Source organism: Pyxicephalus adspersus, chromosome 1, assembly GCF_032062135.1.
Source record: "Pyxicephalus adspersus chromosome 1, UCB_Pads_2.0, whole genome shotgun sequence".
In the NCBI taxonomy this organism is placed as follows: Eukaryota; Metazoa; Chordata; class Amphibia; order Anura; family Pyxicephalidae; genus Pyxicephalus; species Pyxicephalus adspersus.
In genome coordinates, this window is record NC_092858.1 from 99,056,432 (window position 1) to 99,074,696 (window position 18,265).

At 36.6% G+C, this 18,265-nt stretch overlaps 1 protein-coding gene across 1 annotated transcript in view; it reads right to left on the minus strand.

Annotated features, from left to right (window-relative positions):
* Positions 1–18,265, minus strand: part of DLGAP3 (DLG associated protein 3) — a 208,617-nt gene that overhangs the window by 8,075 nt on the left and 182,277 nt on the right. The window contains exons 9-10 of the mRNA XM_072409062.1: positions 13,244–13,329; positions 4,049–4,476 (exon numbers count right to left, since the gene is read on the minus strand). Coding sequence (XP_072265163.1) covers positions 4,049–4,476; positions 13,244–13,329 — 514 coding nt within the window. The remainder of the gene's footprint in view (positions 1–4,048; positions 4,477–13,243; positions 13,330–18,265) is intronic.

Genomic DNA, 18,265 nt, shown 5'->3' on the forward strand with positions numbered 1-18,265 from the left:
GCCACCGGTTACCGGCTGGGATTAGGCTGTATCGGACAGGGGCGTTAGGCTGGAACAAACTACTGTCTAGGCCGTATCTGGCCTAAAGGCCAGAGCTTGCCGACCACAGAACTAGGATGTGGGGGAAGTAACACACAACAAAAGGGGAGATGTTTTTTTTTTTTTTTTTTTTTTTATAAGACAGTTACTATAAAGAATACCTTTAAAATACCACTGAAAAAAAAATTATTGGATATGTCATTTCATTCAGTTTAATTTCAGTTAATTACAGTTCTACTCAATGTTTTCCTAGCTGAAGTTTCTAACATGGGGAGGCAAAGCCCTTCCTTTACCAACCAACATAGAGACAGCGCAGTACAAGTCATTAAAAGTCAGTAAAAGGGAAAAATCAGCTGTAGGGAGACCCCAGGGCAATTGTAAGGGCTACTTTCCCTGGCAGGTGACGCGGGATTACCTAGGAAGCCGAGTCTAAGTGTCCCCAACAGGGCTGAGCGGAACAGAGGACTTTGGTGTAGGGACAGCCAAAATTAGGTACTCAGTAGGACTACAGACGCAAGGTCTAGGCAGACTGAGGACAGGTGGTTGGCAAGCACAGTCTAAATCTAGACACAAGGCAGGCGGCAGGCAAGTGTAGTTTAAGTCCAGGTGCAGATCAGGACGGAAGCAGGCAAGCATATTCCAGGTTCAAGCACGTGTCAGGGCAGGTGGTAGGGAAGTGTAGTCAAGGTCAGGTACAGGTCAGGATTCCAAATAGGCTTAATTTAGCAGAGAGTGACTGAGCAAATCTCAGGTTACAAGAGTATCCAGCAACCATAGCCTAGAATCAGGAAGGTATAAATAAGGCTAGCAACCAATAGCAGAACAAGGTTTGAACCAGGAACTACTCTGCTCAATGGCTGCAAAATGACAGACAGACACAGACAGTGACACAGGAGGAGGATGGACACTGCCCCCAACAGCTTCTAGGAATCTAGGAGGTTGAGGAAGTAACACACAATAGGAGGGAGATAACAGCAATGCTGGAGACTAGTTCATTGTTCTAAACCTGATGCTTTAAACTTCCAGAACATATTTCTGTTCTAGACATGTAAGATTTGTAAGATTTTTAAAAAGTAAGCTTTGTGTATACAGTATAGCTATAGTTGGTGTATTGTATCATTATTGTTATGAAAGCCTCTGGGTCACAATATTTGAGCCCCTCCTCTTCTTTTCTAACACTAGATGGAGCTCTAGATTCAAACTATGATTCAACTGACAACAGCAAATGGACAATTTTGCCATTAGCATTCCCAATATTTTTTAAAGGCCTGTAGTGGATGAGCATATTTATAACTAGTGCATCAATGGTTTGAAATGTATATATTTCCAGGAAAGACCGTATTGATATAAGTGATCTAAGCATATCTGGAATTCTGCTTTGGGTTTCCAGGAACCTCAACAACCTCTGTATGAAGAAATATTGTAAATAATTCATGTGAATCTTTTTAAAGACAAACACTATTACCATTAATCTCAGAATTTATTTCTTTATTTCACTGGAGAAAAGGCACAGGTCACCAAGTGTCTACAGAAAACAGGAAAATTTGAGATGTGAAATTTTACCAATGTGTTAGTCTTCAGGCGGGGGGGGAATATAATACTGGAGTGTTTTATTATATAGTCATATCTAGTTAAACAAGTAAATCCTTCTCCACAGGGACTGCAATTACTCCACTTATATGTCATTTTCGAACTTGGAGATACCATGCCATTCAAAGCCTTTCCAAGCTATATTTGAATTATTTCAATTTATTCAGTAAAATCAATTTGGGAGGTTGCCATTAAATTGGCTATGACTATACTTTTTTTGTACATCTGGCATATTACCTATTATGTACAACTTAATTTGGTGATTGTACATTTATATAGGTAGTTCACCAGTCACTGCCTGTTAATATGAACGAATAACCACACAACTAATTATAGTTAAAGCAGAGAGTGTAGTTTTAAACAATGTCTAGGTAATGAACACAACAAAGAACAGGACAACAGAATCTTCTGTACCCATATAGAGCCCACCACCCATTACCAAAGTTCAGGATTCTGGCAACCATTTCTGGCTGCAGACCGAGGGCCCAGAGTTAAAAAAAAAAGGGGCAAACAGCAAAAAAGTTGGCCCAGTGTGCTAAGGTTTGTATCTTGTCGCACCCCATGAGGTAAGGGTGGAAAATACGAAGCCAAACCTAATGGTGCCACTGCTGAATAAAAAAAAAGAAATTGTGGGTCCTAACTACCAAGACTTCTTAGCTTATTTTAAAAAACAAACAGTTTCCCCCCAATTGTTTGGAGATAGTGTATAAGTCCTGTCCTAAAAAAGCCAATTTTAGCCGCTACTGTGCATTGGCAAATAGATTTAGGTCTATGGACCAAAATCAAAAAGACAGGGACAGCTGCTGTGAAAAAGTTAAAAAAAAAAGAAAAAAAAAAAAGGAGTAGATAAAAAAGGAGAGGTGCTAAAATGTAGTAAATGTACCCCAAGTAATAATAGCCTATGATGATGAAATGATATGCCGACTGGGACAAAACAGTGGCTAAAGGTGCTGGGATTGAAAGCATAAGGTCAGTGAAAGATAGTGGCATTGACTTAGAAAATTCACAGCAGTCAAATATTACTCACTTTTTTACTCTTCGATGAAATCTGCTCTCAATGCAGTTTGCCTATTAACGATGATGTCATAAGGGAATGTAATTTTAATAGTCTGTAGGCTAACACTTCTCAGTATAACATATTAGCACTTCTGCAAACATTCAACAAGCTAATTGACTGACCTGGGGCACAAATTGGGACAAACAGTTGGATGCATTTACACTCTCATAAAAATGAACACACAGCATTTGACAGTGAGTATATTGCATCCCTTTGAGGTTTCTTATACAGTCTCTCTCCGATTTGAAATTCAGATGAAAAGCTTTCCTAATAATGTTTGAAAATGTTCATGTTTGACCTTTTTGGGATATGAAACACTTACTGATTGTCATTTGATCACAAAAGATCACTAATCACATATGGAATTTATGTTAATCTTTGCAAATATTTGGTATTTTTCTAAAGCTAAAACACTAGATTTTTGTTACTGGAGACAAATGTATACAACCATCTTGAATGGAAATCCAGTGTCAGTACTGGTGTCCCACATTACTGTTCGATCACTAAACAATTGACAGTGTTCTTACCCCCAACAAAAATGTTAGTTATTAAGGTATGTGCAAGGTTCTAATGTTCTGCCTGGTTTTCAAAGAAAATACTCAGAACATCCTAATGGCAAAAATACAGTTAGATTCCTGATCATGGCAGAGTCACTGGAAACCCTGGACACACTCATAAATGTCATGAAAAATTACATAGATGTGCAGATATACTATTTTCAGCATACAGCAATAGCAGGTGGTGGCACTATCACCATCAAGGTATTGTCACATTTTGCACCCTAAAACAAACCATTGTATGACTAAGAGTCTAACATGCTTCTGAATATCTTGCTTATGTTAGGTCCTAGAACATAGTATGGGGGGCAGCTCCAACACACTCCTGTCAGTATAAGGTTACAAGTTAGTGTTAGTGGGTGAATGTTGTCCTTAGTATAGAAGCCAAGTATTATTATCAGCTGTTTAAAACATGGGGTTTGTCAATTAGCTTGGCCTCTTTCCCTTAATGTGTGCGTACACCTCTACTGTACCTTGCTATTCTGATTAGAGAAAGTGATACAGGCGGTCAGGTTTTGTTGCAGTTTCTGTCCTGAATGATAACATTGCCTAACACTTGCTTTCCTATTAGAAAGTTAGAGGAGTCCCCCCAATAGGGTCTCCTCTAAATCAAGCAGGGGTTCTAACATACCCCTAATTTTTCCAAAACAAAATGAAACGTTTTGGCTCAAGAAGGGTCCCAAGTTAAATATTAACGGTTAATACATTTTCCTAATGTCCTTGATTTCTAATAAGTATGTGCCACAACAATGTTTTTATTCTAGAACTCTCCCATTTGTTTTAGACAAAACATGAGAGAACTTACTCTCCTCTGGTAAATCATATTCTTCTGCATCTCTCTCCATTTGTTGGCACCACCCTTCCATCCTTTCCACTTCTGCCTGCAACATCTTGATGAACCACTCCCCATCACGGTGACAGGGAGATGCTCTTCCAGAATCTGGGAGGCTACGAGTGGCTCTGTCCATCCAGGATTCTTGCCGAGCTTCTTCGGCTGTATCATACTGCATCTGATAGTCCTCTCTGTATGCCCACTGGCCCTGTGTGTGTACTGTCTTATACACTGAATACTGCTGGCTGGTGTCCGAAGGCTCAGAGGAATGGCGCTGAAATGAACATCCAAACTGTAGGCCTTTGTCTTCTGTGGGGACAGTAAGTCCTGGGAAGCCTTCAAGCTCCAAGTCAGCTTGCACTCCTGCTGTCACACTGTTAGAACGCTTAAACCTGGCTTTCCTGGTGATAAATAAAAGCACAGTCAAGGAAACATAGGTTAAAACATGCACGTTCTTTGGCAATTGTTTATTGTAAATTCCTATTCAAATTTTAAAATATAATCAACCAAAATGTTATGAATATCAATAAATGTCAACTTCAATTTCATGGTGCTTTTGTCATTATAATAAAAATTCATGAGCTTGTAATGTTCTTAGGCAAAGGAAGGCATGACATAAATTTTCATTTCTAAGGCAAAAGATAACTCTTTACATCTCTTTCACTGTAAATCCTTTGTTTACTGATTCAAGGTTATTATATGAACAGTGTGTTTGCAGAAGACGTATTTGAAACCAGTCTAGTTGAGCTGTCATGATAACTGTAGACATAGATTAGCAAATAATATCCTAAATGTATGCAATTATTTTACAGAGTATCACATATGATAATGATTTCCTGACATTATTATGAGTATATTGGGTACAAATCACTGGATGTCAGTGGCAGGAGATAGATAGGTATAGGTATAGGTAGGTATATTTTGACATTACTGTAAGCATTTTTTTTTTCATCTAGTAAGTGTTAGGGATTAAGTTCAATGTTAAGGCTAGTAAAAGCATTCAGTCCCAAGGTTAGGTTTAGGCTAAAATGTTAAAAATAAGTTATATATATGTATATTGTAAAAAATGTTATATATATGTATATTCTGTATGAGCAAGCTTAGGCATTGTTTGGTCAGTTAAAGCAGGCCTAAACTCAGAATTTTTACTTTAAATAAAAGGGTAGACAGCCCTTTTATTTAAAGTAACAATTTTGTTTGTTTGTTTGTTTTAAAGTGCAACACCTTTTTTTTTTTAAAAAAAAAGGGGAACCACCTCCTCTTTCTGTTGCGATCAAAACAGAATGGGGGCGCAAAGCTTCCCGGGATACCTACATCATGCTTACCTACATCATGCTTACCTGGTTGGAACTGGGGCTCAGGGGACCTATGGCGATCTGCAAACTTTTTCTGCTGGGCTACTGCCTTTCTAAGATTTGTTATATGCCACCTCCGCAAAGGGGAGGTAGTCAGCCCATCTCTCCTGGCAATCAGATATAAAGCTCCGGAGGTATTGTTCCAATGATTGGTTGGTTCGTTCGGTCTGGCCATTCGTCTCGGGGTGAAACCTCTTGGCTCTTGGCTGCTTGTATGCCCTAATATAGGCATGCGCAGAAGGAGCCCCTTTCATCAATAGAAAAAAAAATTGCCGATCCACAATCTTTCTTCCCAATCTATGTCACCTGATCTCGGGTCTGTTCATTGCCAGATCGGGTGACGCAGGAACAAGAACCCAGAAGAAGAAAGAAGATGTCGGGGCCCGGCGCTCCCTTTGCCCGGGCGAAAGACGGATACAGGGACAATGCAGGACTCAGTAGTGGAATTTAGGGATGGATTCATACGTTAATGCGTCAATGCCTACACAATAAAGCACATAACATCATGAATTCAGGTACATTGAGCCTGATTTATTAAAGCTCTCCAAGGCTGGAGAGTATACACTTTCATCAGTAAAGCTGGGTGATCTGATCCAGCAAACCTGGAATGGACTTCCTAAAAGTCATTAGCTATTTGTTAGCAAATGTTTTCAATTCTGGACCAGATCAGTTCCAGGTTTGCTGGATCACCCAGTTTCACTGATGAAAGTGTATTCTCTCCAGCCTTGAGGAGCTTTATTACATTAGGGCCATTGTGTTAGGACAGCCTATTTTTTTTGCCAATGCATTAAATTGCAACCAAAATTGCACTTTGGCCTTTTTTACCAACGCAGTATACAGAAGTGCACTGCAAGCAGAGCAGGTGGATAACCTAACTGTGTTAGAGTGACATTCAGAACTAATGACACTCTAGTATACCTACACATTATTATTTGGTAATGAACTGCTCCTAACTCTTTTATCTGGTTGTCAGTTTTTGAAAGCTATTGAAAACTACCACAGCCAGACGACTACTATGTTCCCCCAAACATGTTTTGACTTTACTTTTACAATAAAGCAAGATTCCTGTACTTTGGAGTGCTGGTGACTTCTTCTATTTTCATTGGTTCTACACAGCATTATCTGTGGTTGTCACTTCAAGCACCCTTTCTCTTTTATAAGGTCTGTTTGCTGTGAGTGAATTCCTATCATGGACATTAAAAGTATCAAAAAGTATCAACTAAATTTTTTAAATATTTATAAACTACACACAGCAAACATATTGCCCTAAGAACAGGATTTTGTCAATAAAATCTGCAGAAATATGAATAATTTAACAAATATATTGCTATGGTTTTATTTAATTGACTAAGAAACAGCTGAAAATGGTGCATAATTGGCATATTGTATTAAAGTCAACTATATACAAGAAATAGAGCAACAATACTCATAGCCGTATTAGAATTTAATTTCTACAACACCCTTACTGAGCAAACTATTATCACTGTGATGCAATACATTTAAAAAAAGTGTTTTACTGATATACCCCAGTGCACCTGCCAACAGGTGTTAAGAACTTTATGGGCTCTATTTTTAAAACCGGTAATCTGACATCCCCTCAAACATTGCCTGGTGGGAATCAATTACTGTCATTAAAATACATAGAACTGGAAAATTCCCACAAGGGAATGTTCAAGGGAATGTCTGATTCCCTGTTTAAAAATATAGCCCTATGATAATGAATATGAATATTTTTCATCCATAGAACATTCCATACATTTCTTTAAAATCCTATATTTTGAATATTTGACTAAAACACAACATAAGAAAGCAATTTCACTCCTACCACATTGCCATCATGGATGGTGGAGTAGGAAAGACAACTTTAGAACTACATTTAGTTAAGGACATTTTATGTTGTACCATAGATAGAATTAAACATTATCATAAGTCATTTATGGTATCCTTAAAATAGGCTCTCTTCTGTTATCACATGCTTACTTTATTCCGTAATTGTGATTGTTCTATGTAGGACAAATATATGTACCTATAAATTCCTGTCCGCCTGTTAGCAATCTAAATGAAAGTGTGATTTTTTTGGTATGTGCTACTCATTTGGGTGTCTGTTCTTAATATTTGTTACACTAAAAACTAAAAATTCTTGGGGTAATCAGTTTGGCATATTTGCAACCTTCAATTTTTGTTTTTAGTGTTATTGTTCTATTGGAAGGTGAACTTGCTTACCATGCTGACCAGTTTGTCAGTCTGTGCAGAAAAACCTAATTCCAACATTACTGATACCGATACTGCCATTTTTACCCATAAAATAGTGTTTTGATGGTGCTTGGAATTCTACACACATAGCATTTTGTTTATCAGTTTTGATCTCACCAGACCAGAGAAGCCGAAGACGCTTTTTTTTACATATTTGCTATGTCTCCCAAATGCCTCCTGGCAAGCCTGAGAGGCAAATGATATGGGATTATTAGCAATGCCTGACTTCTGATTATTTTTTCATAAATCCCAGCATGTTATGTAGTTGTGCAATAGATGATTTCTCTGATCTCATTGGTTCATTGATGATTTCTGTCATCTGTTGATCTCTGGAGCTCCTTTAGGGTTCTCTATTGCTTGTTTCCAGGACTATTATCTGATATACTTTGTCACTAAGTTTTGATAGTTGCTAGTTATCCTTCTATTGGCTGCCTAGATATTCTTTTCATTTTCAGCGGCATACATTTTTTATACAATATATACAATACTCCAAGGGGTCTATTTATAAAGCAGTTAAAACTGTATTTACTGAAACTTTCTCTGGTCCAGAAACTTCCAGGTCCAGGCATTTAAATGTCAGGAACTGATTTTCCAGCAAGGAATGTTTCAGTGAATGTCAGACTCATTGCTTTATAAATAGACTTCTAAGAGATAATTGATTAGTGCTTCTAAAAAATGTTATTTATGACATGTTTTAATTCACGAGTCCCCTTTCCATGTCCACCCTATGACTGTCCAGTGAAGCATCGCTCTTATTAGCTTATATCTTTGTCACCCTACTTTCTCAACCAATCAGCATGTTCTATGCACTACAGCACATCTACAAGGTTCATTGTGTTTTTTTGCACATTTTCTGAGTTCTGCAGCATAGCTGAAGAAACTGAAACCAAGTCTAATTCAGTTACTTACATTGTTTGCAATAAATCTATTGAATAAAGTATTAAAGACACCAAAGCTAGACTAAGTTTGTATTTTATATTTGCATGCAGTTAAGTTTTTTTGGATTCATTTGGAATTAAGTTGCACATAGTTGGTCTACTTTAACTAATTATGTAAGGTCCTAAGATAGTGAGTGGTACCTGAGATTTTTTATAAAAAATTTTCTTTTTTTTTTAATTTAACAATTAGGGCTAAGTTGTAGAGTGTACAGGTTGTCCCTGTGTTACATACGAGATAGGGGCTGTAGATTTGTTTTTAAGTTGAATTTGTATGTAAGTCAGAACAGGTAGATTATTTTAATAAAAGCAATTAGGACAGATGTTTGTCTCAACATATTAATAGGCAGTGTGGTGTCAGTTAAGGTGCGTACACACTTCCAATTTTTATCGTTCACGGACGAACGATCGATTGGGCAAAAATCGTTCGTAAAAAAAGTAACCAACGACGCCGACGAACGAGGAAAGTCGTTGGAAACGAACGACCGGACCGGCGGATCGGATTGGACGACGATCGTTGACCATCGTTCGTGTGTACGATCGTTCGTTGATCGTCCATGGTCTGAGCATGCGTAATGAACGAATGTTCGTTCACTTTCTGTCGTGCACATAGTTCCTCTATCGCTCAAACGATCGTATCTATTGTGTGTACAATATCTACGAACGATCGTGTCGTTATCTGTATGTGCAGGATCGGTGCTATACGATCGTTCGTAGATATCGTGCAGGATCGTTCGTCGTTCGTTTTCCAACGATAATAATTGGAAGTGTGTACGTAGCTTTACTTTATAAAATCCTCAATAAGAGTTAATCACAAACAAAGCAAAAAAAAAAAACAAAACTTTATGGCGTCTAGACATTTTTTAACTTCTGTTGCAAGCTGTGCTTTGATATGCTAAAAGAAACAACTGCAGAGTTTGTCTTCCTCGTTAAAGAGCTACAAGATGCTACAGATTAGCTCAGCTCTTAAGATCACCCACAACTTCAGCTGTGTTTAGCAAAAGATTTTATCTGCAAGTCATGCAAACCAACCCCAGACTACCTGAATTGAAACCGCAATAAAAAACATTGGAATTTAAGGTTGTAATGATACAAAATCAAGAGGAATTGGTGAATAATTATACAGTACTGTAACATAATCCTAAATATGTGATTTCATAACCAACAGGCATGGAGGATCTTGGCTATGAGTTGAGATGTGCTGCAAGTAAGGTACTCTTCCTTGATAAAAGGTAACTCGGGGGTTGGATCACTTTGTATAAATATGCTATTAGTAAACTCTACACATTTGTTGTCATTTAGCAAGCTTGTATAAAATACATTGAAGAGTTCAGGACAATTACCCCCCCCCAAAAAAAATTGAAGCTACACTTATACACAATGAATTGTTTTGCTAACTGCACTTTGCATGTTGCATAGTTTTACTTGCTGTCCTATTTATCTAACACAATTTATCAGACAGAGTTTCTATTTGTAGCACAACATAAGGTTCTGTTCATTACACGTTCATTAATGCATTCTGGTCTTGAGTATATTTCTGAGCATCCAGGGTTAATATTCAGCATTTGTACTTTCTTTCCTGGCATCCTCAGGGTGTTTTGTTGCCATAGTAACTCATGCCAGAGGTGTGCTATGAGAATAGTGCATCAAATGGACATTGTTAGAAAAGTACCCCATGGAGACAGACAGATACAAAGAGCCCTGCAGTCTATCACCTTCTGCACACATTATTGAAATATATTTGTATCCCTAATATAGAGGTCCCTTTACACGTCCATTAATATTAGTATCCAGCTACACAAGAATTACCTGCATTATATAACATTATATGTTTATATCCTCATACATGGAGTTATTCCGCATCTAGGTACATTGAACTGCTTGTTATCAGAGCCCTCTGTGCTTCAGCGGTAAGCATACTATTATACTTCCCTGTGTGTCCTTAGAAATTGTAACCTGGTGGGTGATTATACCTTACTGCATATTAGTATTTGACTCTATTACCACATTGCTTTCTATGTCACCATGGAGCCACATATTTTGTTATTACACAAAATTCAATTACGATGATTGCATTTCATTCTGTTCCTACAATATAGATTCTTTATAATAAAAAACAATGTTTGCCACCTTTTGCAAAAAGAAAATTACAATCTTTTTAATCACGGTATTACTCTGTAAATATTACTGACTTTGTTTCCACCTGTCCTGAACCTGACCTTTTTATAAGGAGCCAGTAAAATGCCTGGTAGCTGTCTAAAATTTCTGGAAAACTGAAAAAGGGGACATTTTTATTAGTGAATAATAAACAGATAGATCAGGATTGATATTACTTTTAACACCTTCAGACTTCTACCCCAATGTCTCATTGATCAAAGATAGGTAACATAATGAGCCTGATTTCCAAGACTGGAGGGAATGGACTATTATGGAAGAATCTAGGTAATCCAGCAAAACTGGAAAGAATTTCTTAAAAAACATTTGGTTTTAGTTGGAAAATGTTTTAATCCTTTACCAAATCCATTCCAGATTTGCTGGATCACCCAGGTTCACCCATTATAGTCTATATCCTCCAGTCTTGAAGAACTGAAATAAATCAGGTCATACATACTGGTGGAAATCCAGATAAAGTATCCAGTACAGTCTGCTAATAAAATTAGCTTAGAAGGCATTTTATATATATATATATATATATATATATATATATATATATATATATATATTTTCATAGTATTATTATATTTTATATAATAAATAAATATAATAATAAATAAAATAAAGTTTAAAACACAAAATAATGTGAAAATAATAAATCGCACTAAATCAAAAATTGATATAAATATTGTAAATGAATAATAAATATGAATATTAAATAAATATATATATATATATAAAAAAAAAAATATATATATATATATATAAAATTACTTTGAACTGGATTCATTCAAAATTACTTTGAACGGAGGAAGAGGACACGGACAGAGGTGGGAATCGGACAGGCAGAACACTGGAGGACGCCAGCAGGACCAGGTAAGTCTTTAATAATTATTTTTTAGCTACCCCAAGTGTGGTTCAGGGTTACTGCTATCAGATGTTTTTTTTTTTACCCCAAGCCGCACTGAGGGTTACCGCTCAGAAGGTTAAATTAGGTTTAAACTTATTTAAAATATATTTGGGAATTTTGGTGGCAGTGATGACATGTAAATGCCTCATGTTGTAAGAAGGCACTGCTCAGCCCTGTAGGTATAAGAAAGCACAAAATGAAAAGCTAAACTTAAAAATATTCTACTGTCTTCTGCTCATTGTTCATCCTGAAGCTCATGCACCATCTATTGTTAGCATTTCTACCCAGGTTTTAATAGGACATAAATGGGTCTTCAGGGAAAAAAAGGTTAGTTTTTATTCACACTTATAAAACACAAAAGGCAACTGAAGAAGTACAGGTTACCAGGATCTTAAAGCAAGAAACATGGAAAAAATACAATATGAAATGTGAAACTTTTATATACTATCTGTGGTACAGTGGTTAAAATCTATAAAGGATTCCATTGTAAAGTGTCTTATATTTGCTCATTTGTGGATTTAAAACCATTAGTAATGTAGATTACCTTTTATTCCCAAATTAAATTGTCCCATTTACCAAATACAATCCACTTACATTGTTCCTACTGTGTAAAAAATGTAGTACTGGCATAAACACAATACAGCAGGGCAAATTGTTCCCTGGAGCTCTAAATATACATACAAATTAGAAAAAATATATAGCTATGACTATAAGAGGATAGGGGTCTAGCAAAAATGGTGGTTAAAGTGCATGAAATACTGCCAATTTTACTGCCATCTAAATCTGATGTTGTGCCACATGCCTAGCCACAAAAAATTATTAGCACACCAAGTATACCTTACAACATGCAGAGAAGAATCTGCACATGGAGGTCACAAGGGCTAGGAGGTGGGGGTGCAAGTTTGCCGGGAACACAGAATGTAAGGAATATGCACACAGGGAAGAACACAAAGAACACATTACATTATTGAGGAATGGCACAATAGAAACAATTTTTTGTTAAGGGATATTTAAATGTCACCTTTGTTTAGGTGTCTTTTGTCTATTCAGAAGACAAAAAAGGGTCCCCTCTCTCCTTTTCTATCATGGGCAAGGGGGCAGTCCTTGCAGAACAGCTCTCATGTACCAATGTGTGAGCACCATTCTGTCTAGCAGTACTATGAACTCATGCTGGCATCATGCTGTACTCCCAAGGGGTGTGTACATGGTGCCCTGCGCTCACAGAAAGTGCACAAAGAGGGGAAAAACACAGATATAGGGGCAACGAGTAAATAAAATACAAGGAGACCTAGGGATATCCTATCCTATTTTCATCGTCAAGGCATTAAATTAAACCATGCCTGAAAAAAAATGCCTAATTCAACTGTTTTTTTAAAGATTACATGTATATAAACCTATAGAAAATTCATAATGTAAAATTAATTTATTAGTAATATACACATAACAACACACTAGTAGACATACATTAATTTTATGGGACACCAAGATTCTACTATTTTATTATGTCTTAGTTTGCCTAATTAAAGTGCACTAGTTATTTTTTATATAAAAATATAGGTACCTTCTGTCATCTTCTACCTGTACCCCTATAGAGTGAAACTCTCTCCGGCTCTTTCCTTCTGTGTCTGAGTCTGAGATGGTTTCAACCTGAAAAAGTTAAAAATTATTTGTTTTTATATATTGTTATAAAATGCATTTTTTATGTTATAAAGTCATTGATTCAAACCTCCCTCCCACCCCTTGTACAATATCATTTGTGGGATATATTTAACAACATTGAGAAATATAATAGGAAACTGAATTCAAATTAAAAGATAAATTGCTTTTAGTTGGATGTAGGCTCATGTATCCTAAATCCATCCATCAAAGCAATTATCAATTCCCCTTATTATTAGTCATTAGGATCAACAATGCAGAACATTTAAGGGAAGCTAACACCAGTGAAGAAGTAAACCTTGACATAAAATTGTCAGTTCCTCAAAATTCCTATGAATTGGTTTAGGGATGGAAAAAGAAAATAAGATAATGTTGAAAAGCTCCAATGCACTACCCAGACTAAGCATGATGACTAAAGCATGAAAACATATTTTTGGCAATTTATATTTGGCAAGCTGAAATGTGCTGAATTTAATTTACAATTGTAGCTCTTGGACAAGTAAAAAGAAAAGGAAAAAAAATCACAATATCAACTCTACAAGCCATAAAGTGTGAATGGCACGAGTAACTCTAATCAGGTAATTATATAATACGGTACAGTGGCGGTAATAGCAAGGAATTAGAAACAGGCTTCCTGCTGCATATAGAAAAAGGTTGTGCTGGACTTTGTGCTGGCATGACAGATTATGCATATCATTCCCATATGAATAAATAAAGAATATTACTAATAATAACATATATGTGCTTATCAAGGAACATATAAAAAGTAGTGAAAAGCAACTTTTACAAGTTGAAATCTGTGAATGCAGGAAAGCTGAAGCATGATATTAGGATATAAGTAGGGCATTGGCATGCAAGGAACGCCTGCATCAGGAAAGTAATATAAATTGTACAGCTAGTGGTTAGTCACATTTAAATGTACTTGTTCTGTAATGTTTAGGATATTTTTATACAAGTAACTTCCTTCTTCACTTCTTATAGGTGTCAGAAACATACCCCAGCATACCCTTCACCTTCATTCATTTACTGAATGTTGGAATATGGTTATGACAGTAAGTTGATAAGACATTAGAATCACAAATGTTCATGACTCTAAGAAAGTAAGAGAAATAAATCACAGGACATGAAATCAAACAGATCACATGATGACAGGTTGCTAATGCAGTATTAGGTCAACAACCCAAGAAGTGCCCAGCTTTGGGGGAGGAGATTAGGATTCAGATCACTATATGGTGAAGACCACAAAAAGCAGTAATTAGATTGTAAAAAAGCAAAGCAAAGATTAAAATTTGATGGGAGAGAATTTAAAAAAATGTATCAGTGACATTCAAAGAAGCATTTGAAAAATAATTAAAAGACGCTGGGAAAATATACAGTACCAAAGCAATGAAATAAAGAGAGCAGACAGATAATGAGATATGATGGGTGCATAGGGCATTGGAAGAAATGTCCTAAAGTCCTCAACAAATACAGAAATGAAAAAAAATAGAAAGAAAATACAGAGATGAAAGAGTTTTTTCAACAACAACTAAAGAAAAACACGACACAACATAATCCATTACGAACTGGATTTGGCAATAAAAGATACATTAAAAACTGTTTTTTTTTTTCATTATTTACATCGAAGTCATAAAGGAAAATTGTAATCAACCAAAGCAAACATTTATTTCCGTTAGGTGTTAGTTGATTTTTTTTTTTTTAATAAAGGACTGCCTGGTAACAATTTAATCAATTTAATCAGATATACTTACCTGTATTTCAAGCATTTAAAGACAATTTGGGTGAATAATTTAGCATAATGTTATCACTATATATTGTACAATGTTACTACAGATTCTCAATAATAAAACCTTTAGTGGGGTTTTCAAGGTCAAGTACAAGGACAGAAAGTTCAGATTGTGGATCATTGCAATGTAAATTTTGGGTTTTGTGCTATGGATGTCTATTCTTTTTTAGGCTCAATACAGATGAGCATCTGATATTGTATGTAGTATTATTCTATTTTAAAACAACCTTAAGCAATCAAACCGAGCATATAATAAAACAAAAACCTTCTAGGTAAGCAATACCATCTATTGTATATATGAAGGGGGTTTAGGATCTGTGAGTCTACTAATCACTTTGAACATAACTTTTTTTTTATCACATACTCACTTGGAATTATTTAGTTTTTTGTCAGCAGGTTCAAGAGTTAGTCATTGACCAGATCCATTCCAGTAGTCAATTTACCCAAATTAAATTGTATATATTTTATCACAGCTGTATTGATCAAGTTTTAAAATGTCAACTGTTGGAACTGTTTAGTAATATTTCTATGATAATTTAAACAATTTGATTGGTTGACCATATCATAAATTTAGAGCTACCCTTTGTGTCCTCCACACCTGCATTATCTCAGACACCCTTTCTTGTTTTTATCTTGGTCAACAGAATAATCAAACTTTAAGTTGTTGGGAATAGTTGTAGTAGTTTAGCCAGATACACTGGGCAAGGCTGAAAAACACTCAGGTCACAAGAACACTGCATTGTTAGCCCACAGAAGTGCTAAGGACATGCATATGAAAGAGATTGCAGCCCTTTGGAAGACATTTTGGGCTGGTAAATCTTCTTTATAATTAGTTTTGCTCCTGCAGCGGAGTGATCACTGCCGGAACAACACTGAGTATAAAGGAGACTGTAGTTTAGTGGATTTAGGTTATCTACAATGGGTTTGCATTAGTGAATAAGTGATTAGGCATTATTACAGTGTCTGCAGTAAAACACATATAGTTGAGGTTGAAAAACATGTCTTCCAAAACCAAGGTTGCACACTTAAGCTGCGTACATCACAGATGATTCTCGCCCAAAACAAACTTGTGCTGGTCTCGGGGAAAAAGCACAGGGGGTCTCCTACCTCTGTTCATCAATCTGTGCTCTACTAGATCTGGAAAAAAACATGCATTTAAAAGTAGTATTGTGCCTTTCTGGTAATGAAGTGTATATGCGTTTGGGAATTTTGTTCTCCAGGAACTGTGACAGGACAGGTGGAAAAATATTACCTAGTAAACCCATTGTCTCTTTCAGATAGTGAAGAAACAAAATTACTACAGAGGGTAATTATGTGTTACTTTTAGTAGGAAATCAACCACCATGCATTGGTGGATATGTAAGTCACAAAAAAAGTTTGTTTTCCAAGGGTAAAATTACGATTACATCTATGAACAGAAAAGCACATGAATGGTAGGGTGCTTGCATTGGTAAGTCTAGAGTAAATAAAAATTAAAAAAATCTGCACAGAAATGCATATAATATTCCGTTTAAACTGTATTAATATAGTTCTAGATTAATACTGCGTGGTATTTTCAATAGGTGTGTTTGAACAGTAAAGTTGCTTCTATATGTAACACAATGCTTCTATTATCACTAATAGTAAACTTGTCACCAGATTTAATATCCAAACTCTTCAGATAGCAGAATCCTCAAGGGTTCTAAGCATACCTTTCCATGTATATCTACCTGCAGAACTCCAACACCAAAGTAAAATTTCCTTTGCAAATTACAAATGTAAAATACATACAATATAAAGTCCTTCTCACTGCAGGTCATGGGTGGCTGGCTATCTTCTGACTTGACTTTCAAATCTGGTTACAGAAATCAGCATAGAGCATGTGCCATGTGTTATTATTGAGGTTATAATGGATGTCACTGTCAATGGATATAATAATTGGGCATGGCATGATATAAACAAATGTTACATCTTCAAAAATATGAGGCACTCAACGTGTCCATTGCTAAGGAAACACACCAGGCTTTACAACCGAATTTCCCCTTTAAATGGGCCAGAACATCCATAAAATATTTGGGTACTCAAATCTCAGTGAAACACACAACTGATCAAACTAAATTTTCTCCCATTACTCAATAAGATCCACAAGGACTTTCAGAAGTAGAGACAATTGGCTTTCACATGATTCGGTAGGTGCAATATTCTGAAAATGAATGTGATGCGCAGACTCCTGTACCTACTGCAGGCAATGCTGGTCAGAGTACCTACATACATTATGTCACGCTTTTGTATGGAATTCACAAAATTTAACTGGCGACAAGACACTCTGAGCAAAGGTCTATAAACTCTGAGGCTGCCTAAAACAAAGGGGGGCATAGCCTTCCCAGATCCGATACTATACCAACAGGCTATTCGTTTACTGAGACTTTCGGACTAGTGTACGAATAAACACACAAAACTTTGGGTGCAGTTAGATGGGACAATAGCGGAAATACCTATAGAGTTGTTAGCATGGGCTCCATCAACAGCTTAATCCCATCTAATGAAACACTCATTAATAGGCCCTATGCTGTCATTGAATAAATATTTTCCCTCACAGTCCACAATGCCATATCCGTCCCCTCTGTCACCTATTCTTCCACATCCGAATTTCCCCACGGGAAAGACGAACCAAGTATTCCCATCATGGTCTCAGCAGGGCATGTAATTTCATTTGCGCGGAGAATGGATACTAGTCCAAACATTGCAGTTAAACGAGGAACTACCCTCTTTAAGCGCATGGTGCACCATACAGCCCACTTACATACTTTGATTGCTGCCACACCTAGGACAATTTGACCAACCCCTACTGCCATTTGAAGCCATGTGTAAAGCAAATGGTCCATTGAGGGGAATATTTTCTTATGCATACCAAACCCTTCTAGCTACATCATCACTCACTAAGCTGCATTTTGTGGTTACCTGGGAGAAAGACCTGGGTATCACAATTATTGACAAGAGTTTATGTTGCATTTTAGCCATAAGGCAGCTATAAACATAGTTCTCCCCAGAGGTTTTCAGCCGGTTGCTCCGCCCGGCTGCTTTGAATACCCCGCCCAGCTCTCGGCAGCTCTCATCCTCGGATGCAGGGATCTCAGTGAGGCTGCTCTGTGTCATCCATTC